Below are 27,428 nucleotides of genomic sequence, written 5' to 3' on the forward strand. Positions count from 1 at the left end.
CTTATTGCCATAAGACTGAGAGTGACCTAGGGTGAAGGGTGAAGGGTGAAGCTGGAGAAGCACATAGAACCTTGCTCTAAGCTGGGGACACATATATTTATCAATGGAGAAGAGGAGAAGTCTATGAAGGAGACAGAGAGTGAGGGTGTCCAGTAAGGGAAATGGAAAACCAGGGAATTGTAATGATGTGGTAGATAGGACATAGTCCCCTTGTGCATGACTCTATTTCAGCACCCATATTTTCTTGGCCCACTGGACTTCTGTGCTGATGGGAATTAAAACTCTTTAATATGCATGAGGTGGCCAGATACATCCAGATTGCATGTATATGCTCTGTTCATACATGTGGTCCTTTGCCTTATTGAAATTCACTTCTGAATAATAAGTACTAAGATAAAAATCAATAAAAAATTTATAAAAGCAACAGCAGAGTACTCAATCATACACAGGTCCACTTTGAGCAGGCATCCTGACTGTGTAGGAGGAACACCCATGGTGTAAGCCAATCATTGCCTGACTTCTCCTCTCTCTCCATTATCCTTCCCTTTCTTCCTTCCTTCCTTCCATAACGGTAAGAACACTAAATATGATAACTGTACTTTGAAAACATTTATAAGTTCACATTACAGTATTGTAAACTATAAGCACAGAATTATTTTGTAAAAATCTAGAAGTTATTTATCTTATACAATTGAAATTTTATATCAATCACAGACAAGAACCCCACTTCACCCTAACCCCATTCCTGGTAACCAACATGCTGCTCTCTCTCTCTCTCTCTCTCTCTCTCTCTCTCTCTCTATATATATATATATATATATATATATATATATATATATATATATATATTATTTACATATATTATATCATATACATACACACATGTGTGAGTGTGTGTGTGTGTGTGTATGTGTGTGTGTGTGTGTGTGTATTGCTACTAGGGATTGAACCTAGGGAATTTAACCACTAAGCCACATCCCCAGCCCTTCTTATATCTCACTTAGAGACAAGGTCTTATTGGGCGTGACCACAGTGCAAAGAATGTTGTTGCTATTAATGGACATGTGGAGGACCCACAAGAACAGAAATAGTCACAGGATGGGGTTTGCAGATTTAAATTTGAAGCTGGCCAACAAGGAGCCACTGGCGCTGATGGTTACAGCCTGAAGCACCCTCAGGACACAGGGAGTGGAGATGGACAGTCCCCTCCCAACCTTGTGCAGAAAGACTAGTACTTTTCATTTGAAGTCACCTGGAATGTCCTGTGCTTCCAAAATGCCTGAAGATACCAAAAGATCCCTGATGAGGAGTGTGAGGATGTGTGTTAGAGCCAAGTGGGTGATAGGAAGGTCAGTAAGCCCAGGCTTGGGGCCCACAAAGACTGTGCAATGTGGAGGCAAAACATACAGATGTTTGTTGACATCCCAATGCATGCCTGGGAGTATAAAGCATTTCTTAAAGCACTGAATCTGGAATGTTCATGCACCTTCATGGAAAAGTGATAGAAAATGATGTGTTTCTGCAAAGAAAACCAGAAGTTTTTTACAGTTATGTGGAGACAAGTGCATGGAGTACTGCATACATGGTATATAGTTGAGGGCATCTGAGTGGCAGTACACTCCCATCATGCTAGGCATGTGAGCAGCAAGCCACTTACCTAGTAGGCACAGCCCTGGATGTGAGGCTATGAGTTGCCATCTCTGTGGTTGCTCCACAGCCCACTCCTCAATTGATTGCTGCAAGGGCAGTTAGCAGACATTGCATTGGTGGCTGCCTATAACCTGTTTAGCTACTGACTGAGTATATAGACATAGTAATTTTGCAATAAAATCAGACCTGCTTCCTGCTTGCTGGTCTCAGAGGTCTTGATTAGAACTCCACAGCCACACTTTCCTCCACCTTGTTCCTGGGACCTCCTCACTAGATGATAGAGAGCCCATGACTCAGTCCAATTGAAGCCCACTGAACAGCTGAGGAGGATGTGGTGAGGGAGTCGAAAAGAGATCTCTGGAGACCAGTTTCAGAGAACTGAATACACTTTATTATTGCATAGGCAAGCTTTTAATGCAGAGCCTGGTACTGGGCAAATTTATCTGAGGGCCATAATAATCCAATGGGCTAGCAGCACATTTATGAATTGCAACCAGTGGGTTAATAGTTTAGTGGCAGAAAAGCAGTAGGAATGGAACATGCTGTGCACCTGAGAGAGGCCAGGTTACAATTGTGATGGGGCTACATGCAGTTAGTGTGCTAACCACAACTACTGGGCTCAGTGTGCTGAACCCTGAGAGCCCCTCACATAGGCAACATAGGCCACTTTCCAACTCATGAGCTCAACACTTGAGAAGAATGTGTGTTCTGCCTTCAGATGAAATAGTGTGTAGATGTCAATTAGAGGCAGTTGATTGGTGATACTGGTGAATTCAGCCATATCCTTACTGATTTCTATCTGCTGGATCTATTCATTCCTGTTTGAGGAGTATTAAAGTCTCCAATTACAATATGAATCAATCTGTTTCTCATTGTGGGTTTTGTCAAAATATTCTTTATGCATACTGATACTGTGTGGTTACTTGCATGTGTGCTAAGGATTATTCTATCATCCTAGGGAATATACCCTCTGTCATTATGTGATGCCCCTTGATCCTTAGTAATTTTCTTCTGTCTAGAATCTCTTCTTCTTACATCAATTGAGTCATTCCTACATTTTTGGTTGGTGTTTGCATAGTATGTTTTTCTCCTTTAATTTGCTTTAAATCTGTGAGTCATTTTATATAAAGTGACCTTTTTATAAGTAAATATATAACTATATATATCAAAATATACATAAATATTCATATAAATACATGTGTGTTTATATGTGAGTATTTAATGGGTGGGGTAGTGTTATAGAGAGATATGTGTTTAAGTGTTGGTGTAAGTATAGGTTTTTACAAGAATATGTATATAAATGTACATAAATATATTTGTGAAAGAATGTGTGAATGTATGTATGATTATAAGTACACGTTTTATATTATTATAGGTATGAATATATTCAGAGAAGGTATTATTAATTTTAGGTTTAGAGCATGACTATATATAATAACATATATATATATATATATATATATATATGATTGGATTCATGAATGGAAATGTGAATGCATTTTTCTTTTTATGAATAATATAATCAATGAATATTTATATAAACTCATAAATATGCATGAGACTATCATGATGTTTAGCTTTAAATACAAATTTAACATTAATTTTAGACTTGGATGTATATGCTATATTTTGGATTGGGGTTAGAATGAGAAGACCTTGAAGACTACATATACCATTTAGAATTTAGCATCTATACTTAGAGCAATGAATGTGAGTTGTAGTCACAGGGTTTATGTTTTGATGTTTAAACAAAGGGCCACAGATGTCGTTGTGGTTGTAATTTTTATATAAACATATATGAACATTATATAGATATGCATTTTGTATGTGTATATAAATGTTAATTACAAACATAACAGATTTAAAATATAAATGAGTACTTTTAGGGTTTTCTGTTTCATTAGGGTTGGATTTTCTTTTTATAAAGTTTGGATATTATTTAGGGGTAAGATCATGGTTCAAACATAAATGTAAATGTATATAGAGACATATGTAAATGTATATAGAGATGTATATGAATGTATGTGAAAATATTTATGGATATTCAATGAAATCATTATATTTTATATATAACAGGCTCAGAGTTAGGAGTAATTGTAGGTTCAGTTTTGACATGCAGGCTAGGTTTAGTAGGAGGGTTAATGTTGAACCATATATATCAATATATGTATATATAAATATGAACATAAAAGTTAAATTATACATGGAAATTATAAATATATACACTTTTATATATTGATAATAATTATGGGGGTTTTCAAGGATTGAATTCAGGGGTACACAAACATTGAGTCATATCCCCAGTCCTATGTTGTATTTTGTTTAGAGATAGAGTTTCACTGAGTTGCTTAGTGCCTCATTTTTTGCCAAGGCTGGCTTTGAACTCCCAATCTTCCTGTCTAAGCCTCCCAAGTCATAGCCATAGGGATTATAGACATGTGCCACATGTGGATAGTTTTAATGTTAGGAATATAGTTATATTTTGTGTTTAATCTGAGATATATATATATATATGTGAATCTATTAATTTATACTTTAATCGGTAATATATAAAAGATTTTAAGGCATTATTGTAGAAATAGGACTAATTTTAGAAATAGTGTGAGGTTTAGGTTTATATTTAATACATTTATATTTATATACAAATACAAATATGAATATATATGTAAAAAGAACTTGAAAGTCTATAAATATATATGCTTATGGTTAGGTTTAGGGTTTGAACATTTATATCTATATATATGAAAACAAAAATAAATAAATATGTAAGAATATAAAAGATAATATATAAAAATATATGGTATTGGATATGGTTACTTTAGCATTCTGATAAATATTTAAATTTTTTTTAAAGATTATGGATATAGGTATATATTCACTTAGAATATATTCTAAGTGAATATATACCTATATATGTCAATATGTATATGAATATTCATATAAATGTATGTGACATTTATATGTGAATATTTTATGGATGGGTGAGTGTTATGTTAGGAATATGTTTAAGTGTTGGTTTAAGTATAGGTTTTTATAAGAATGATTATATGAATATACATGGATACATTTGTGAAGTAATATGTGAATATATGTAAGATTATACTAGTGTATCTGATTTTAGATATGGATATGTTCATATTTAATGTTAAAGTGAGTTTCATTTTTAGGTAGAATAATGTATAAGTATGTAAAAAATATATATGATAGGATACATGAATTATTATGTAAGTGTATAATCTCTGTATATGTATCAAAATACAGATCAATATATATATACATAAATGTGCACAACCATAATTATGTATGGTGTAATTATAGATTTAGTATTGATTGTATCATGTAATTTATATATGTGTATATGTATATGCATTATTGTAATTAAAAATTACATATATAGGAGTATATATAGAATTGTCAGAATGTCAGGTCAGAGTTAATGTTAGGTGTAGAAGGGCTTTTAAGTCTTTATATAACTATTAGAATATGTGAATATTGAGTTTAGTTATGGAATTTGATGTGGTTTTTAATTTTAGGGATACAGTTAGAGTTATGGTAGTAATTCATATATAAATACACATGAATATATAGATATGTAGATATTTTTGTGTATTTAAAATATTTATTTTAAATGATAATAAATTTGTAAATACACATGGATATGGTTAGGGTTTCATATGCATTAGGGATTGGTTTTAGATTAAGTTTTGTGTTTCATATGGGGGAATATTATGGTTACCATTTTGGTTCATACACACACACACACACACACACATATAAATGTACATAAAGTTAAAGATAAATGTATTTGAAGCAATATATATGGATATGGATAATATTTATATAAAACAATAATGTGTTTGGGAAGTGTTTGGTTGATTTCTCAGTTGCAGACTAGGGTTAGTGTTAGGGTTTCAACATTTATATCCATATATGTGAATATAAATATGAATAAAATGTAAAAGAATACAAGAAAATATGTAAATATATATGGTATGTTATATGGTTAGTTTTCTACTCAGAAGGAAGTTTATTATTTGGTTTGGAGCTAGGATACAATTATGTAGATGTATATTAAAATATATAACTACTCTAAGTGAATATATAACAATATATTGGAAAATATATGTGAATATACAAGTAAATACACATAGTTTTATATGCTAATACTTTATGGATGGGACAGTATTATGGTTAAGTGTTGGTTTCAGTATGGAATTTTACAAGTATATATTGATGAATGTACATGAACATTTCTGAAGGAATATGTGAATATATGTAAGATATTATATATACATTAGATATGAATATGTTCAGAATGGGCAGAGTCATATCTAGCAAGTGATCATGAAGTCAGATTAATCCTGCCATTCATCACTGTTATAATTGATGGAAGATAATGAGAATTTGGACTTTGGTGTAACCCAGCAGATGGTTAGGGTGGATCTAGAGGTATCCATTGGGGTCTAGTTAAAGCAGAAGTGATAGGCAGAGTTGATCAGGTACAGCCAAAGCCAGAGAAGTGGAATGCGGTGGTTGTGAATGCATGATGGGTGGACCTAGTGCAAGGGCATCTGGGAGAGGTTTAAATACCCTGAGAATTCTATCAGATGTCACTGTGGATTGAGGCCTTTCAGCCTCAAAGGGAAAGTAGGAACTGAGTGCTCTTTGGCCTATGATGAGACCCCAAAGTCTTTCCACTGGACTCAGTTTCCCCATGTAGGGAGACAAAAGACACCAGTGTTCAGCTTTTGTAGTCCCTCCCTCTGGTGGGATAATGTGGAATTTCTGTGTACCTGCATGTGTTGGGTGCTGTGTTTCCCATTTGAGTTCCTGTAGTCCCCATTCCCTGGAAGGTGTGCTTTGGAACATCATCCTAGAGGCTTTGATGCTCAGGAGTGATTCTTGCCCCTAGCTTGTCCACAAAGCCTTCTTCTTGTGCCTGAAGTATAGACAGTGTGACTTGGAGGTCCAAACATAGCAAGTGTGTGGTGTAGTGGCCATTCACCCCAGCCTGGTCTGCATTCAGCGTCCATGTTCTTTATACCCACAGGCAGAGGCTCCCTGGTGCCTAAGCAGTGGGAAAAGTGTAATTTGGAGAAGTGGCCTTGGCCCTTGCAAGGTGACCTAAGGAGTCTCATAGTATATGTAATGAGAAAAGGAATGAAATAATGACTGTCTCTTAAGCTGGTGTAAACCAAGCCCGGCTTCTGATTCTCTAAAACATGGTTTAGAATATACATTTCAATAGTGTTATCATTTAGTTTTAATTTGGAAATATCCTTTTTGTATTTTTTAAACACCTTGTTTTAATGAGTTATACATGATAGTAGAATATATTTTGACATATTATAGGTATATAAAGTATAACTTCTCAATCTTCTGGTTTACATGTTGTAGAATCACATTTGTCATGTAATCGTACATGAAGGTAGGATAGTAATGTTTCATTCTAATATATTTTCTATTTCTATTACCCACACTTCCCCTTTGTTTAATCCAAACTACTTCTCTTTTTCATTTATCCTCCCATTGTGAATTATCATCTGCATATCAGAGAAAACATTCAGCCTTTGTTTTTTGGGGAAGGATTGCCTTATTTCACTCAGCTTGATAGTGTCCAATTGCATCCATTTACCAGCAAAGTGTCATAATTTCATTCTTCCTTAAGGCGAAGAAGGATTGCATTGTTTACGTATATCACATTTTCTCTATTCATTCTGTTCAAGGGCACCTAGGTTGATTTCACAGTTTAGCTATTGCAAATTGAGCTGCTATAAATATTAATGTAGCTGTGTCATTGTAGTATGCTGATTTGAAATCCTCTGGGTAGGAAACCTGGGACAAATCGTGGTTCAATTTAATGTTCTGAGGAATCTCCATACTGCTTTCCAGAGGGGTTGCACAGATGTGCAGTACCATCTACAATGATTGTAACTTTTACCTTACATCCTCACAGATACCTAATGTTGCTTGTTGTATTCTTGATAATTGCCATTTTGACTCAAATGAGATAAAATCTCAGTGAAGTCTTAATTTTCCTTTCTATAATTCTGAGAAATATTGAATTTTTTATGTTTGTTTACTGATTACATTTCTTCTTCTATGAAGTGTCTGTTCAGTTCATTACAACATGTATTGATTAGGTTATTTGTTTTTCTGCTTTTAAGTTTTTTGAGGTGTCTATATAGTGTGGAGATTAATGCTCTATCTGAAGTGTAGGAGGTAAAGGTTTTCTCCCATCTTCATGTTCTTGATTTTGCTTTTCTATTAAGAAGCTTTTTAGTTTGATACCAGTCTATTGATTGATTTTGATTTTATTTCTTGCACTTTATGTGTTTTGTTGAGAAATTTGGTTCCTAAGCTAACATGGTTAAATTGGGGCTTTTTAAAAATTTTATTTATTTATTTATTTTTGTTAGACACAGGATCTCTGTTCTAGTAACTAAGTTTTTGATCCAATAGTGTCTGTCATAATATTTCATTTTTCATCACAAGTTTTAATAATTTTAGTTCTTTCTCTTTTTGTTATCTTGGCTAAATGTTTATCAATTTTATTAATTTTTTTTCACAAACCACCTTTTTGTTTTTTTAATTTGTTGAATTTTTTCTTTTGTTTCAATTTTATTGATTTTAGCTCTGATTTTAATTATTTTGTCTTCTACTGCTTTTAGTGTTGATTTGTTCTTCTTTTTCTAGGGCTTTGAGATGCAATCTTAGGTTTTTTAGTTTCCTATTTTCTTTTGTTTTAATGAATGAGCTGAATGCAATAAACTTTTCTCTTAGAACTGTCTTCATAGTGTCCCAGAAATTTTTATATATCATACCACTATTCTCATTTACTTCTAAGTATTTATTTTTATTCCATTCCTGATTTCTTCTGCCATCTATTGGTCATTCAATAGTGTATTATTTAGTCTCCTGGTGTTAGAGTAGGTCCTTTTTAAATTTTACATTTGATTTATAATTTTATTTTCTTATGATCTTATGAAATGCAGGGTAGTATCTCTCTCTCTCTCTCTCTCTCTCTCTCTCTCTCTCTCTCTCTCTCTCTCGTATTTGTTTATAGTTTCTTTGTGGCATAATATATTGTCTGTTTTGGATCAGGATTCATGTGCTGCTGAGAAGAAAGTGTATTCACTTGTTGATAGATGGAATATTCTACTTATGTCTGTTAAGTACAAATTATTGATTGCATTATTGAGTTTTATAGTTTCTTTATTTAGTTTTTGTTGGGAAGATATATACAGTGGTGAGAGAAATGTATTGAAGCACCCAGTACTATTGTGTTGTGGTCTATTTGATTCTTGTATTTGAGAAGAGTTTGTTTGACTTGGATCCGCTATTATTTGGAGCATAGATATTTGTGATTATTATGTCTTGTTGATGTATAAATCCCTTAAGTAGTATGAAATGTCCTTCTTAATCTCTTTTCACTAGCTTTGGTTTGAAGTTCACTTCATCTCATATGAAGATGAAATTCCCTGCTTGTTTATGTTGTTAGTGTGAGTGTTGTTTTTTTCTCACCCTTTCATCTTAAGTCTCTAGATATCTTTTCCTGTGAGCTGAGTCTCTTGATGGCAACATATTGTTGGGTCTTTTTATGTTTTAATCCAATCTGTCATTTAAAAAATTTATTTTAGTTGTCCATAGACATTTATTTATTTATATGTGGTGCTGAGAGTCAAATGCAGAGCCTCACACATGTTAGGCAAGTGCTCTACCACTAAGCCTCAACCCCATCCCCAGTCTATGTATTTTAATTGATGACTTTAGACTATTCACATTTAGGGTTATTATTAAAACATGATTTATATTCCTGCACATTTTGTTTTATTTTTGGTTTTTACCTTTACTTGGTTTCTGCTGGATTGACTTATCTTATTCCTCTGGGATCCTTTGTTATTCAGTGTCCTTTCAGTACTCTTCTACAATGGAAAAGGCTGAAAGTCAAGGGCTCAGTATTTGCCTCCTCCCATTGTTACTGGGAAGGATTAAAGCTTGCCTTCTTTCTCCATTTCTCTTCCCAGGAAGTCATGGGGGAGATTATTTTCCAGACTCTGAAAGGGGGTAATAATTGGAGTGCCAATATCAGATCTGGCTACTTCCTGCTAAAAATAGAAAAATAAGGGGACACCTCCTTTCAGAGTTCTGAAAGAGAACATGGAGACCCTGGTGGCTGAGGATGCAATGGAGTATATGCAGGAGGATCCTTGAGGTCATTGTAGGTGAAGTTGTCTTTTTATGTTTTCAGAGAGTGAGAGGGTGAGGGCAGGAGGAGAATGGCTTTGACATAATCCCAAGAGGCAGGTTGAGATGAGCAGATCATCTTACTAAAAAACTATTTCTGTTCAAAATTAAGAATATGGAGAAGAAAGATTATTATAAGAGAGATAAAGGTTAACTGATTTGCTACTGTTAAGAAAACACTTTTCCCAGTATCAAAATGGGATATATTCTTCCAAAAGTGCCAGGAATCATACACCTAAAGTACTTAGAAGGTAATATAGTTGAGACCTTAGTTTTTCTTAATCAAGACCATCATGTCCCACTCAAATTCAAGGTGCACTCTCAATGATGTCAGGAGTTCAAGTCCTTTGGAGCATAGCAATCAGGATTAACTTTGGAACCGTGTTTTTTGAAGTTTTAATTGCCTCCATTCTACTTGATAAACTATGAAAAACAATAACATAAATAAAATTACCAGTACATTTATACCTGGGAACCCAGCTACATGTTTAGAAAAGTATATAAAAGGGTTAAGGGAAGAAATTCCTTTAGACAAATACCTCAGACTTTTCCATTATTAAAGGTAGGTGCTTTTCCATTAGTCATGGCCAGAGCCTGAGATTGTAACTTTAACACATCCAAAGAAGCATTATGAAAAGGATCAAGACCCATTAGGTGATTACATACATTTTGCCTTTGAATCCCAGTATCATTATATGGAACTCTAGTAACACAAAATTGGGTAATGTTATAATTTTTTTGAAGTCTCTGAGCCCATTGTAAATCTTGCACTTACTATTCTGGCCATACAATAGAATCTTTTAATCATTAAATTTGGTCAAAATTTTTTGGTAAATATATACTTAAGTTTTTCAGGTCTCAGTAAAATTCTTTTGGAATTGTTGTAGGTAATAAGTAGTTTGTACCTGCTGATGTAATATCACTACTTCAGTAGATGCAGGGGTGATGGTATCATCGAGAACATCCATGTCAGCAATCAGCCACCAGATAAAGAGTTTAGCATGATTTTTCACATGTTGCAGAAGTTCCTGCATAAATGCTACTAAAGGGGTCACCTTCTATGATTTTTTAAATTTTACAGAGAGCCAGATAGCTACTGAATTTTTCAAAATTATAACAGTTTGTCCTGAACTTTGCCATAAAGTTCACTTGACACATTTTTGTAGCATACTGTTCTTAAACTTAACATAATAATTTTTGTGGGGCATTATATTGTACTGGAATGTGTCCATAGAATAAAACATAGAGATTAAATACACACGCTGTGAGATAGAATTTCTTATGAAGAAAAATGTTCACATAAGTAACTTTGAAAAACCAATTGTAATGATAATCACTATTCTAGACTCCAAATGGCTCCTGAATCAAATCCATCTCAATAGTTTCCTGAGTGGACCCCAAATTCAATCTCATGGTTGGAGATGACAATCTTCCCTTTGACTAGTGAATAGTGGAGTTGGAATGTAAAGCAATTCTGTAAACGTGATCTGAACTGTACCTGTAAGACAATCCTCATCCCAAAGCTCTGGATTCAGCACCAATCAGTTACCCTAACTACAGCATGTTTTCCTACAAGGGAAAGATTTCAAGCATGGGATGTAATACAGTCACACCTGTTGGGGATGCAAATCAAGTCAAGATGGTGCCTGGCAGTTTGCCAGGAGGAGTGGTTTGTGAAGTAACATCAGGGAATCATTGAAATGATTAGGATTCCTTAATGACTGACTGCTGTATCTAGATGATGTTAATTAAGTTAAGCTGTGTGTAATTAGTTGGGTATATGTACCTCTGCTGTCCCACAGAGAAGCGGCTCCTGCTACCTTGGGTGCCTGCTACTTTGAGTTCTGGCTCAGTTCCCGCTGAGTTCACTTGCAATAAAGTGTTTCCGTTTCAACCTTCAAGTTGCTTGTCACCCCCCCAGTTATTTTTCCCAGCCGGACTTCATCACACACCATCATGACAATTCATCTGAAGGGTCCCAGTGTTCACGGTAAGAGTATAAGGGTCTTTTATTGAGTAAGTAGCATCAACTCCCTGCCAGTGAGGAATATATGTCTGGTCTTTGATTCTGGTTTTCATGGTTATATGCAAACCAAGACTGAGGCCCAGTGTGGTGACAATATGAGTTATGGAGGAAAATTCAAAGTGGCAGTTGGGAGCACAATCCTAAATAATTGAAAAGAAGTGCTTGGGAGGACCCAGCAATTTACAAAGAACTTGGCAAAAAGGTGGTGGAATTAGGATAGACTGAAGGGGGAAGATGAAACCATTTAACTGGGTGAGTTATGGCAGGTTGTGAAATGTGGGCCCAACAAATCACCATGTCACCAGTTATGTTCACAGTAGTACATATTATGGAGACCATCATGAGGTACCTATTAGCAAGAATAATGAGCTTGCTCATTTATCTCTACTGTCCCTCTGTTATGTCTGTTGTTTTCTTAAACTGTCCCCATGGCATGAGGTGTGCATTCCTAATTTGAGGCATTGACATTTTTGCCTGTAGTGATGGGATTCCCACTTAATCCATCAGCTATTTATCAGGAATGAGCTAGTTGTTGTCTCTGTTGTTTCAGGTCTGTTGTGGCTGTTTGTGAGTTTAAAGATGATATGTAGAAACCATAAGGAGAATAAAGAAATTTGGGTGGGGGTCAGGTCAATGAATATTCCTTAAAATCAGTGATCACAAATGAGGTGTACTATTTGGGGAGTAGGAAGTTGAAGGGGAAATAAATATGATAAATTTAATATATCTCTTGAGTATTAAGAAAAGGTAGAAGGACATCTGAGTAAGGGACATTAGTAATTTTGGGCATAAGGGTCAGCAGCTTCCTTGGGAATGGCTGAGAGGTGGGTAATTGGTACTCGGGTGGGGTCTGTGAGAATAGATTGATAAGAGGCATTAACAGAAACAAGATTTAAATTGCTCAAATAGATTCAAGATGGATGGCCTAGTTGGGGTGGTCAGAATAACTTTGAAGAGACCCTTCCCTTTTTCTTATAAGGAGGCTACATGTTGGGAAGAAGAGAGGTAAATGAAGTTTCCTACAAAAATAGGAGGGTGGGGGAGGGGAGGGTTGGCCTATTCACAGAGAACCATCATGAGGTGAGCTAGGAGGGGGGTTAGGACATCAGGAGAAATGTTGGTGATTGAGGTTGAATAGTGGGAGGAAAGGGAGGTTACCCATAGAGAATTTCACATGAGATAATCATGAGGAGCTTCTTGGAGGAGAGTTTGAATTCAGAGAAGGGCCAAAGGGAGAAGTTCAATCTGAATTAAGTGAGTTCTTATAGTTTCATAAGGTAGACTTTATGTTTCTACTTGTTCTTTTAACATTTCCTCAGCACTGTTGGTGGTAGGGAATGTGGAAGTTTCATTTTATATATAAATTTTTAGCCAATTCTTGGGTAATAGAATAGGTGAATTTGGGGCCATTATCAAATTGGGAAGGTGGCATGTAAATCACAAAATGTAATTATATCTGGGCAAAGTTGTGTTGCAATTGTAGAAGCCCTTTTATTGGCAATTGAAAAGGGCTCCACCCATCCAGTAAATGTGTCTACCAAGAATAGGAGCTATTTAATTTTTCTTACAGGGCACATGTGGGTGAATCAAGTCATCAGTTCATGGCAGAAAGAGCTCCCTTCACTTGGTTGTAAGGTGTGGGGATGGTCTCACATTGAAGTTAGGATTAACCTTGAGGCAGGTGATGCAGGTTTGAGAAACTTGTTGGAGATACTGTAACTTTAAAAAGGACAGGTTATTTAATTCTTTAGAAATAGGTGGAGGGAGGGAAGGTCATGGTGGAATAAGCTGTGTAGGTAGGACAATAGGGAACTCTAGTTTCATCAGAGGGAAGTCAGAGTTTTGTGGGAATTGAATATAAAATTGAAGTAGGAATTTGGGATGATTGAGAGTGGTGGCCAGAGACAGCCACTTGTCTAGCCAGTCTGTCAGCTTCATTATTTTCTAAGAAAATGTACTGCTTAGTGGATTGATGTTCTCTACCATGAAGTATAGCCACCTTGCAGGGTAAGAGAGCAGCTTCAAGCAATTTTTTTTATGTAGGTGGCATTGAGAATGAGTGTTCATCCCTGAGAGAGAATACCTTGCTCTCTCTAGATTAAGATGTTGGAAAGAATAATGTTATAAGTGTATTTGGAATCAATAAATATGTTGATTGATTTGCCTCTGGCTAGTGATAAGGCTCAAGTGAGGGGGACTAGTTCAGCCTGTTGGGAAGTTGTGTCTGAGGGGAGAGGGGAGTCCTCAATTATTTGAGTTAGTATGAACAGAGAATCTGCTGTATATTCCCCATGAATCATTGTGTAACATGCAAGGTACAGGGACTCTTTGGGAAGGCTCTATTTATGAACCAGTCTGGGGAGACAGGAAGCAGTTGATCAGTTATATATTAAAATGAATTTACTAAAAAATTGAGGGTGTCAGTACAAGAGTGAGAAGTGTTTTTTTTCTGAGAGAAGAGTGGTGGGGTTTAATGAAGGGTCTTTCTGGAAGGTAGCCAGGGGATCCAGGTGTTGTGCATGCAGTAATTGGTCTCTGGCTTGGGGAAGAAGATCTGGAATGGAGTATGTGGTGAGAAGAGTAATGGGTTGATATAAAGTATCAATGGGGCCTCATGGATGAGGAGAACTGCTGTCCCTAAATTCTTGAGGCATTGGGGCCAGCCTTGATAGACTAAGTCTAATTGTTTGGATAGAAATGCAATGGGGTGGGAGGAATTCCCTGATTGGTAAAGAACTTTTAGTGCTGTTCTTGTTCTGAGTTGAGTGACAGGAAGAAAGGCTTACTAGGGTTTGGTGAATAAAGAATTTAGGACTAGAGAAGTAACTCTGAAGAGTTGAAATAGAAGAAAAAGAACAGGATCTGAAAGAAACCCTTTTGAGTCTTCATAAAGTGGTTTAGCTATGAGGGAGAATTTTGGCATCCAGATGCAAAAATAATTGAAAAGCCCTAAGAAGGAAAGCATATCCCTTTTAGTGGAAGATAGGCAGTGGTTTTTAAAGCCTAGAGTCTTTCTGGGGCATGGTATGGGTGGTGGGAGTTAACAGCATGCCTAAATATTGCTCCTGAAGGGAGCAGAGCTGGGTTTTAAATTAAGAGATCCTGTACTCCCAAGAGGCCAGGCAGTTAAAATGGATGGCAGTTTGATGTTTGGAGTGTTCTAGTGAAGAGCATGAGGTTATCTCCATACTGTATAAGGTGGATGGGGGATAAATTTAAGGTGGCTGCACCCCATTGGAGTGTCTGGCCAAAGTAGTGGGGTCCATCTTGGAAGTCTTTGGGAAAATGATACAGATGAGCTGCTGAGATAAATTAGTGTCTGGGTCAGTCCAGGCAAAAAGTGGGTGTGAGGCAGGATGGGGAGAAATAGTGAAAAGGCATCCTTCATATCTAATGCTGAGAAATGGGTGGTAGAGAATGGGATATGAGAAAAAGAGTGTAGGGATTATGTACCACAAGATATCTGGGGACAACTGCCTCATTGATTATTCTGAGGTTCTATAATAGCCAGCATGACCCATTTGGTTTCTTCACTTTGAAGATGGGGAAGTTGTGTGGGTAGTGGGTTGGTAAAATATGGGCCTGTAAAAACGGGAGATGATGGGCTATAAATTCTTGAGAATTAAGAAAGTTTGAGAATATTGGGGAAGGGTGATATAGTGAGTTGGGTCTTTTAGTTGGCTATGAACAGGGTAATGGTGTTTAGCAATGTTATATTGAGAGATATCTCAGGCTATGGGGTAAATTCCAGAGAGCAAAGAATGATCAGGAGGCTTAAAGTGTGCAGAGTCTAGATCTGTGATTGAATGTATTTAAAAGAAGGTATAGGACCTTAAGGAGGGGTGATAATGGAGGCTTTTAATTTGTGGAGGAGATCCAGACCCAGTAGGGGAATGGGGCAACTTGGCACAACTATAAAAGAAAAAGATAGTGAGAGGGACCCAAGCATGCAAAAAGAAGGAGAGGTGTCTTTAGTGGATATATAGGAGTTCCCATGACTCTCCTAATAGAGGAATTTGCCTTGAAAGTGTGGCTATGCCATTGAGTCTGAAGCAAAAGACTCACCCCAGTATTAACCACAAATGAGACTGTGTGGCTGTTCACCATCTGTGTGACCCAGGGCTACTGGGATGTGCCATCTGAGGTGGTAGCAGCAGTGGAGCTCAGGCTCCCTCATTCCAGCAACTCAGTCAATGGGACTTGAGAAGCAGGTGACTACACTGAGGGGAGGGGTTTTTTCCCTGGGGACAGTTCACCTTCCAGTGTCCCCATTGCTCACAGTTGTGAAAGGAATTGGTTGGAACCTCAGGTTAGGGTAGGCTTTTGCCCAATGTCCCACCTGCCCACATTGGGAGCAGGGCCCAACAGGTGTGTTAGAAGATCTTGTGGAGCCACTGGCTGCAGGGACACAGATAAGGATGGCTGATGCCAGGAGCTGATATTTAGCTTTAAGATGCTTTTCTTTCTCCCTTTTGGCCTTGTCTTCTCTATTATTAAAGACTTTAAAAGCAGCATCTAGAAGCTATTGCTGAGGAGCCTCTGGGCCCTTCTCTGTTTAAGCTTTTTACAGATATCAGGTGCAGACCTGCTGATCAGTTGAACATGGAGAAAGAGGGTACAAGGAGGAGTATCAAGGTCTAGCTTGGTGTACCTGGTAATAGCCTCAGAAAGTTGAGCCAAAACAAGGGCGGGGATTTCATCACATCCCTGGTGATTTCTCTGATGTTGTCATAATTAAACTGGGTATGAGAGTTTTTGTCATGCCTTAAGAAGTAATTATGTGTTGGAGTCTAGTGAGCCTGGCACCTTGAGGTTGATATGCCCAATTAGGTTCAACTTCAGGGATGACAGCACCTTCTACAGGATGGGCAAGGAAGCTTTGGGCATGGAGGAGGTTGGCATGCTCCTCAGGGGTCAGGGTGGAAGCTAGGATATAGTAACCATCTGCCCAAATAAGATGATGAGCCTGTGTCAGATGTGTGAACTTCTTTCTATACTTAGAAGGTTTTCAGAAAATGTACCTACTTGTCCTCTATCTGGAACATATCTGTCATAGAAAAGGAGACATGAACTAGGACTGTCCCTTCAGCCTCTCTCACCTCTGAGAGAAGGAACATGTGTTGCGCTGGAAGAGTTTTTGACTGTGCACAAGGACAGGTTGGCCAGGGGGAGAGCGACCATGAGTTTGGGGCATGAGGAGGGGGATCTGATAGTTGAGAAGTGGAACCCTGGGATATGTAAGGAGGGGTTCATCTGCTATTTCTGGAGCAGTTATTGAGAAAGAGAGCTTTGAGTCTGTGAGGATTCATTGTAAAGCAGAACAGGGCTGACATAATGAGGGCTTTAAGCTGAGATAAGCTACCTCAGACCACTTGACATTTTGTTGGAGGTAATTTTCTAAGTCTTGGAGAATTTCTTTATCAAAGGTCCCATATTAGGGTTGTTTGTGCACACTATTTAATTTTTACTGTAGCCAAATTTGATATCCAGGTCAGTTTGGGAGTAAAGGAACTTAAGTTGATGAGACAACCCATTGGGAGTCCTGGGAAATTATCTGGATTAACTCCCATGTTGGAGGTTTGACTGGAGTGATGGTTCCAGATCAGAGCATCTCCCAAAATCTTATCTCACTGGACTGGACTATTCCAATGGAGAGTGGGAGAACATCTTCTCCTCATTCTTAATAGTGGTGGATTCTTGGGGTCCATGGTGGCCAGAAGATGAAGGTCTTGGGCAGGGTATATGACTGTGGAAGACCAGATGGGGCCTTACATGTCTAGAGAATTTGAAGGCCTGTGTTGGATGCAGGAACAAAATGGCAAAAAGTGGTCTCTGATCCAGAGGTGTGCAGGGTGCAAGGAGGATGGCTGCAGTGCCAAGAAAACAACAAATACAGATCTTTGCACCATCCACATCTCAATAAGGCCACAATAATGTAGCCCAGGGGTGGGGCGAATCTTGGGTTGTGTACTGGAAGCTGTTGAACCAAACTGGACTTAGAGTGCATAAAGTGCCTCTTTCTACAGGGTGAGAGGTCATGAGGGGAACAGTCAGTGTGGGGATTCAGCCATAGCTTTAGGAGTTGTAGCTGGGGGCTCCCCTGACCTCAGAGATCCATGGGGGTGCTGGATGATTAAGAGTCAGTTCCCAGATCTCATCAGCTGTTTAATGTGACTGTTGGGGGAGGGTTTCTTAGGGCAGTAAATGGTAATTATCACCTTACTCCTGGTTCCTTGTTAGAGAATAAAAATATAAGCACAAATAACTGAGGTGGGAGCAGACCTCAATGGATTGAGTGATGATATTTATTAATCCGCAGAAGCAATCAGTCAGGCATTGGAGGGGCTCAGTTTTAAGTTAGAAGAAAATGGCCACTAGCCCTATCTAGAGATGTGGAATAAAGATGGGAGGCATGGGAGGGGGCAGAGGGTTACCAAGGATGGTGGACTGTGATGAACAGCATTATCCAAAGTACATGTATGAAGACATGAATTGGTGTGAACATACATTATATACAACCAGAGATATGAAAAATCATGCTGTATATGTGTAATAAGAATTGTAATGCATTCCACGTTCATGTATTTAAAAAATAAAATCAATTAAATATTAAAACACAAAGAAAATGGCCACCAGTTACAGAAGACCACCAGTTTTAATGAGGATAGCTTAATGATTGGAGACTGAAGCAGAACATGTCAGTTTGGGCAGGCTGGAAGAAACTTGTAAAATATACAAAACTCATTGTTACTGGAAGGGATAAAAGCTCAGAGCTCAGTACTCATTGCTTATCTTTCTGCTTCAGGATCCATTGTTATCCAGAGCTTTACCATTTGCTTTTCTCCTTTTAGGACTCATCAAAAGTGGGAAAGTTCAGGTCTCAGGTCTCAGTAATGCCTCCTGTATTCAGGACCCACTGTTACTGGGAAGTATTAATGTTTGCCTTCTTCCCCCTCCCTCCTCCTGGGCCAAACAGTGCTCCTTTCTTTCTGGGGGCTGTCTTGGGCAATATTATTTTTTCATGTCCTTCAATATATACTTAGACAAGTGTTGTGCTTCTCTGCTCTATTCTCAACCCTCTTAAAATTTTTCTTTTGCGATGGGACCTTGCTAAATTGCCCAGGCTGGCCTTGAAGTTATGATCCTCCTGTCTCAATCTCCTAAATATCTCGGGTTACAGATGTGTACCACCATGCCTGGCTGATATAATGTTTTTTTTTAAGAAAGTGTATAACACAGACATTTTGAGACAAGAAAAGAGACAGTGTAGCTCCAACAAATTCACAAGACAATTGGGAAGATAGGAGTGAAGTACATAAAAAAATCTGAAATAGCTTGGAGCTATGTAAATGCCTGTAATTCCAGTGGCTCAGGAGGCTGAGGCAGGAGGATTGCAAGTTTCAAGCCAGCCTCAGTAACTTAGTGAGGCCCTCAACAACTCAATGACACTCTGTTCATAAATAAAATACAAGAAAGTGCTGGGGATGTGGCTGTTGGTTAAATGCCTCTGGGTTCAATTCTTGGTACCAAAACAACAAAAACAACAACTAGGATTAGTGCCTGACAGTAGATTTCAGTCTCTGGAAGCCAGCCATGTTTTGAGTTGGTGATTCAGAGGACATGTGGGTATTCAGTTTCACAGTGCCTAGAGCTGGTATCTCCTGTAGTTTAACAGACTTCCTGTGCTTTGGGAAATATTTTTCCAGTTTTTTTTTGTTGTTGTTAAAATATCCTAGTAGTGACCTCTTTAAATATGCTGTGTAGTGGAGAGGATGTAGTTCAGAAGTAGAGTGATTGCCTAGCACATGTGAGGCAATGGGTTCCATTCCCTGAACCAAAAAAATAAATAAGTAAATGAATAATGTGGTAGGTAGGTAAATTACTGACATTTACAATACTGTCGTCCACTCACTACCTCTATTTTGTTTTATATTCTTAAGTTACCACAAATGCAAACCATGTCTCCATTAAGCAATCACTCTCACACACTGCCTTTTCTGGCTTCACATTTTTTTATCTGTTGGGTTTCCATATTCTGGATATTTCATATATATAAAACCACAAAATATGTAATTTTTCTGTCTTATTCGCTTACTTAGAATTTTTTTAGGTTTATCCATGTTGTACTTTATACCAGAATTTCATTTTATACCTCAGTAATATTCTACCATATATGTATGTGTTCTAACCTACACATATCACATTTTATTTATGCATTCTGTTGGTAGACATCTTTTTGCTAGTTTTTAAAAAATTTTTAAATTGATTTTTTTTAAAACAAACGACCATGGAATGCAATACAATTTTTTGATTTTAAAAAATGACAGCAGAACGCATTATAATTCTTATTACACATATACAGCACAATTTTTCATATCTCTGGTTGTATATAAAGTATGTTGACATATTTTTGCTAATTTGAGTGGTGCTCCTGAGAACATTCACATACAGGTGATTGAGTTTTTGTTTTCAGTTTGTTTGGTAAATACCTAGGAATGGAATTGGTAGGTCATGTAATGATATTTTATATTTATCATTTTAATGAAACCCAAAACTACTTTCTATGACAACTGCACTATTTTTCATTCCTATCAAAAATGGATAGTGAGGGCTGGGATTGAGACCTAGAGATAGAGCACTTGCCTAGCAGGTGTGAAGCACTTGGTTAGATTCTCAGCACTGCATAAGAATAAATGAATAAAATAAAGATTAATTAACAATTTAATATATTAAAAAATGGATAGTGATTCCCATTTCTCCATATCCTTACTAATACTTACTAATTTTGTTTTTACTTTTTTACTGTAGCCACCTCACAAAGTGAGAAGTGATATCTCATTATGGTTTAAGATTTTGTTTTTGGTACTTGAAATGAACCCAGGATTACTCTACCACTAAGCATCATTCCCAGCCCATTTAATTTTTGTTTTTTTTTTTTTTGTTTTGTTTTGAGGAAGCATCATTCTAAGTAGCCCAGTCTAAACATTAACTTAGGATTCTTCTGCCTTAGCTCCTGAGTAGTTGGGATTACTTGTGTGCACCACTGCACTGTGTGTCTAATTTTATTTTTCATTTGATATTGGGAATTAAGTACAGGGGAGTTTTTTCCAGTCTTTTTTATTTTTTATTGAAAGATAGGGTCTTTCTAGTTTGCTGAAGCTGGCCTCTAACTCATAATCCTCTTGCCTCAGTCTCCCAGGCCTTATAGGTATATGCTTCCCTGCCTAGCTCAAAAAAATTCTTAAGAATAAGTGTAACATAGATATTTTTAAACAAAGAAAGAATGTACTTCTAATAGACCATCACATATTAAATTTTTAAGTAATATAGCGCAGGAAGAAAAAATATTTCCAGAATGAAATTTAGACACAAAAATTAGATAAAATAAATTGTAGAAATTCATAAATATACAGATGCATATTAGGGTAAAATTATTCAGAGTTTTTCCTATCCCAATATATTATTTTTGTATGATAGAAAGTGTGGAATTCTACATTAATCAATATTTTTCTCAGAGAAAATTAGAAAAAATTCTTCAGAAAAGTTTCATCAAAAGGTGGCCTTTCTTCCCGCATGTAAGTTGGGTGATTTTTGTTATTTGAGTGTCAGCACTGATTAGCACCAAAGGACTAACTGTGCCATAGCCATTAGCCACAAGCATCTGGACACATACCAAGATGGCATCACTGGTCCATGTCAAACCTATGGTCAATGAAATGATGGAGTCTGCACAGTACAGGACAGCAAAGCAGCAGATCAGCAGCAGAATGCTTTGAGTGGCCCTTTGTTCTGGGGAGGATTTTGGAGAGAACCTGGAATTGTGAAGATTCTGGGACTGCTTTTTGTGTCTGTACAAGAGAATGACCATGTACCCACTGGAAAAAACCATAAGGCCCACGAAGAAGACATCTCTACATGCCATTAAGGTGAGAAAGAATTCCCTGTGAATGTACTTCATGGGTAGAAAGGAACAGTGTTCAGTGACGAACAGAAGACCAGGCTGGGTCTTATTGGGTGTGGACACAGTGTACAGGAACAGGTTGCTACAGGTGGACATGGTGAAGACCCATAAGAAGAAAAATAGCTTCAAAATTGGATTTGTGTTTTTCAGTTTGCTGTTGGCCAACCAAGAGACAGTGGGGCTGATGGTGATGGCCTGAAGCACACTCAGGACACAGGTGGTACAGATGGACAGTCCCCTCATGACCTTGTTCAGAAAGACTAGCACTTTGCATTTGAAGTCACCTGGAATGTCCTGTGTTTCCCAAATGTCTGTAGACACCAAAAGGCCCATGGTGAGGAGCATGAGAATGTGTGTTAGAGCCAAGTGGACGATGGGGAGGTCGGTGATCCTAGGCTTGTGGCCCACATGGACAGCAGCAGTGTGGAGGCAAATCAGAATTGCATTTGCTGAGATCCCAATGCCAGCCTGGGGATAAAAGGCATTTCTTATGGCTATATAACTGAAACGTTGGTCCATCTTCATGGGGATATTGAAGCAAATGTTTCTGAAAGGAAATGCAGGACTTCATGTGACATATACAGCATTTTCTTTGCCAGGCTTCCAATCATCAATTTGCACTTTTCTTTCTCTAGAGCCATCATTTACCCAAACAATTCTATGTAAATAGAACTAACTCTGATGCCTCATTTAACTTCAAGTAAGTTCTGGGGCATGCATGGCTCTGGGTCGAGTGCTTGCCTAGCGTGCATGATGCCCTGGGTTCTGCCCACCACACTGCAGTCAATACATATATCAGCATCACTTATTCCTTCATGAAATGAATTTTTAAATCTCCCATCTCCTCATGGGGTATCTATATCATATCTTTATCTGTAAGCCTTTAATACTTACTGTGCTTTTATTCATGTCAATAATTATATTATTTAATGGGTATCATTTGTTTACTTTCCTGTTTTTCCTGCATATATCTTAAGGGTGAAGATGCCTGCTTGTTTACCTTTGTATCTGGAAGACCCAAAACAGTGGTTCCTAGATGGACATTGTTCACCAAAGACTGTTTATGTAAGTCCTGGAGAAGTGGAAGTAAGACTCTTCCAGGAAAAATGTCTGAAGAGTCCCATTCTCATGGTTTGTTTATGAAAGTGCAGAACACTGAGGGATTTAGTAGTGTGCATCTCAGACCCAGCAGCCTGTGTTTATCTGAGTTTCACCACTTACTAGCTGAGTGAGCATTGTCAATCAGTTAACATCATGAATAAAAGTGGATATAGACAATACTTTTCTCAAAGCTATTGAAATAAGCAAGTGAAAAATGTGAAAATCATTTAGAAAATCCTTGACATGTATGAAGCAATATAATAGTGTTAATTATTGGATCCTTACTTATCACCACTCAACTTTGGCTTAGGAGCATTCACATAGGACATTAAAGATTTCAAAGAAAGGTTAAAAACCTACCATAACATTGGCTTCCTATGGCAAACTTTGATCCTTGGTTACTGGAGAAATTCTAGGTTTTAAATAATTTTCCATTTTCCCCAGGAAATACCTTCAAATATTTCTGCATTCTTAATCCATTGTGTGGAGACACATGGTAGAGCCTCTTAATTATCAATCAAGAATTATCATATTTTATGCTTTCATTTTATTTCTCAGACCTATATATTAGAAGAGAAAATATAACTCTTATCACAATGAGTTGGAGCATTTTTTTTCCAGAAAATCTCTTACAAGGAATTCAGTCATACCCTGAAAGATTTTTCAGCTGCTTCTGAGTTGGAATTGAGATCTTCAAGTCTCCTTGGTTCATTTTTCATATGTATGTGGGGTTCTGCCAGAACATGGGTAAAAATAAAGTAAAATGACAAGACCATAGCTTAAATCCAGAAATTTACTCAATTTCTTTAAAATAAGCAATTTCTTAAGAGTTTTTTTTATCTGTATGATATAGTGAAAGTAGTAATAGCCCCCCAAGTCTCCATAAGGTTACTAATAATGATAAAATAATGATTTTATTAATCTATCAAAACGTTCCAAATTTTATTAAATACCTTTCTAATGAAAAGCAGAGTTATTGAGAGTCCAGATTTTTGACACAATGCTCCTAATGTCAAGGCAATAAGCTTACAAAAAATATAGAGAAATGCAAAGGACTCAATCAAGGGAATCCACCTAGGCCCAGGGTGGAATGTACAAATACCATGTGCTGCATGAAGCTCCTGAGATACTTTTGATTAAAAACCTGGATCCAGTGAAAGGTGGAGCCAAGATTCTTTTTTGCTTTTGTAATATCTCCTACCCCAGGGTGTTTCTGTGATTCATGAAGAACTGAACAGTATTTCAGACATAGGAGATGTAAAACAAGAAGAGTTTTGTCATAAATAGAAGGTCAAAATTAGCTGGAAACCCAAATGTTAAACCTAGATAGGTTTTGTGGAAAAGAACAAAGTTTTGGAGAATTCAATTCAACAGATTACCCCTTCTCTTATTTCTCATCAGGTGAGTAGAAGTTACACACATACTCTTAATAAATGTAATGGAGCATTCAATTTCAAGGGAAATCAGTATTTCAAACTAGAATCTAGACATTGGCCTCAGGACCTGTTAAATTCAACCTATCACAATGCAACTGGCACACCCATCACCAAGCAAGAAAAATAATGGTCACAATGAATAAATTCAAAAACACTGAAGTCCTCTATGTGAATTGATGTTTGGATGATGCCAGTATATTTCTTACCTAAGATGTCTTCAGTAGCATATTCACTGAGGCCCTGAGAGACACTTTTGAGACACTGGAACACTCAGAATTAGTCACCCTAACCTTTCAGTCTTCATTAGGGACTCTATCCATGCTTCCCAGTCTTTTGTCATCCTGCTACCAGTAGCTGAATTTATATATTTTGGAACCAGAAGGGAAAATATCTCTTGGATGATGACCCAGTTACCATTTTCTTCTCTTTCTAAATCACTAAATTCCTGAGGAGATGGTTAACTTCCCTACACAAAGAGTAAAGTTGTGTTCAGTCAGTGATGGCAATGAATTTAAGCTCAGAATTTTTTTGAAAGTGTTTTCAATTCTGAACATCACCATTTGAGATTTGGGAGGTAGAAGTGGCAAAAAATCTTTACAAGATAAAATATTTTCAATAAAAGATAAAATATTTTTTCTCTAGATTTTTATAAATTTAATTTACATATGATTCAACAAATCTACATCAAAGGGATAACTAGATATGGAACATTCTGGTGTTAAATTGTGTCATTTTTTACTGACTATGCACTAATAAAGAATAGGTCTAGTACTAATGGACCAGCAGGGAGAATATGGACATTTCAGATATATATCAGGTACCAAGGAACAATAAGGCATAAGGCAATAGAAACTTTCTCCAGTTAAATGGGGCTATGGTTATGTATACCAACATCACTATGCCATCTCATAAAAACAGAATGTTTTATTTCATTAAAAATTTAAGTTTATTCTATTTTTTCCTGTTGCATCCCTAGGATTATTTTTTATAAAAAAGCTTAATACATGCCTAAATTTAAAAGAAAAGCTATGTTGTAGTAAAGAGGAAGATGAAAAAAATAGATATAGTAAAGCCAGCAACATTTTGAAAGAAAGCAATATCAATTTTTATTTCATGTAAATACATGGTAAGCATTTTTTGAAGTGACTACTAAAAATAATATTTTGTTAGCTAGATTTTTAATTGGTTTATCTTTAATCTTATGAATTACCAAAGCAGCACTTGAAGCATTTTATTTTCTTGAAGTTACTGTAAAGCAACCTTTTAAATCATTGTTCCTTTTGAGTATTTATGCTACAAAAGTCACTCATAAGTTAGTTATGCTTGTAATATAAAGTATAATATGAAATAAAAGTAATACTGTTAAAATTTAAGTAATAATACTACAAAGTTTAAACAAGCCCTGTAGCACATTAGAAATAAATACCTGTGGCCTGATTATGATCTAGTAAAAGCAGACTTTACAATGTCTTGCTCCAGCATCTATCCAGGAACCTCCTCTGCATCTTCTTTCACCCAGATTTTGAGCTGAGGCCTCCAAGATGAGGTGATATGGATCAGAAAACTTTAGCTCATCTCTCAGTAGACTGCTAATCTTGCTGTTGCGTCAGAAGTCTGACAGTACCTGTCTTCCAGTAGGCAGGGAGGGAGTCCCCAAAGCAAAGACAAATACTTCTTTCATCCTCAGGCAATGGTAAACAAGCCCCATCTGGATAAAAACTTTTTGTGCGTTACTCCTATTTTCCAAGGTCAGAAGAGCTTGTGTTTCTTTCTGGTTTACAATCATAATGAACAAATCTAAAGAAGCTCACATTGACCCTAAATAGATATGCCCTGGCATAAAATAAAATGAAATATTAAAAAATTATTTAATGTGATATGTGGATGGAAACACATTTAGAAAATATATTTCTTGGTTGTGTCTACTGGAAACAGCTCAGAATGGTGACATCCCAATATTAGTGAATATGTCTCACATTGAGCTTTGATTTCTGTATGGTTGTGAGAAGAAGTTAGGGAGACTGAACGAAGACAACTTATGCTGCAAGGAAAAGAAGAAAGGGATGGAGGGAGTGTGGGAGATAAGAACAAAGGAGAAAATGACCTGAAGAATTCAGAGAGTAATGGGATTGCCCCAAAAGGGCAGAAAGATAAGAGTGAGAGTTCTCATCATTATGGTCATTATTATTCCCATCAATATCTATGGGTCCTTACTTAGTCCACCTAGTTAGTCTACTCCACCACCTCTTTCGTCCAAGTCATGTCTGAATTTGTGGCTGGTCTGTTCTCACTATTAAAGAAATTCATCACAGAACCTGCATGAGCCATGGCTGATTTGGAGGTAATACTCCAGCATTGTAGAGTGTAGGATAGCCACAAGCAAGTGGTGTAAGAACTTCAGATGTCAGGCACCAAGGCTCTCTCCTTCCCACTTCAGTAAGCAAAAAAGAACCTTTCTGTCACTGTTGGCTTGTCAAATAGCTACTTAATTAGCTTGAAAGCTATATCTTTCATAATAATATTAGCCACAATGTTCCACAGTTTTATTGGTATGTTAACAGTTGTCCATAATGATAGAGTTTGTTGTTCTATGTTCATACATGTGCACAGTATACCAATATGATTTGGCCAATATCATTCCCCAGTATTTCTCCTTCCCCTTCTGCTTCTTCCCTTGGTCACTTTACACTACTGATCTCCCTTAAGACATTCATGAGTTTCTCCCTCAAATGGTCTCTGTATCATTCCAATTTTTGTGTATGTACTGTCAAAGCAAGCATAGGAGATTGTTTTTCTTGTTGACTCTGGATTGCCAGGAATCCTTATTGTTATTATTGAGGTGTCTATTTGGGGTCGAAGTCCTTGGTGTCCTGAACAAAAAACTGAGCAATATGCAAAAGTAAGAGGGAAAATACAGTTTTATTGAAGGTGAAAATAGACTCCATAGCATGGAGCAATGTGGGCCTAGAGAGGCAGGCTCAAGGCACCAATATCTGGAAACTAGTGT

At 37.0% G+C, this 27,428-nt stretch overlaps 1 protein-coding gene across 1 annotated transcript; it reads right to left on the minus strand.

Moving 5' to 3' along the window:
* Window positions 1-21,458: 21,458 nt before the first annotated feature.
* On the minus strand, window positions 21,459-22,403 carry LOC144375709 (putative vomeronasal receptor-like protein 4). Its single transcript, XM_078041152.1, has one exon. The coding sequence runs from the start codon at window positions 22,401-22,403 to the stop codon at window positions 21,459-21,461; it is 945 nt and encodes a 314-aa protein (XP_077897278.1).
* Window positions 22,404-27,428: the final 5,025 nt, after the last annotated feature.

This window comes from Ictidomys tridecemlineatus, chromosome 3 (assembly GCF_052094955.1).
Source record: "Ictidomys tridecemlineatus isolate mIctTri1 chromosome 3, mIctTri1.hap1, whole genome shotgun sequence".
Taxonomy (NCBI): domain Eukaryota; kingdom Metazoa; phylum Chordata; class Mammalia; order Rodentia; family Sciuridae; genus Ictidomys; species Ictidomys tridecemlineatus.

Bases quoted from the DNA above. Each gene is read 5' to 3' on its own strand.
- LOC144375709 (XM_078041152.1), bottom strand. From the start codon at position 22,403: ATGGACCAACGTTTCAGTTATATAGCCATAAGAAATGCCTTTTATCCC.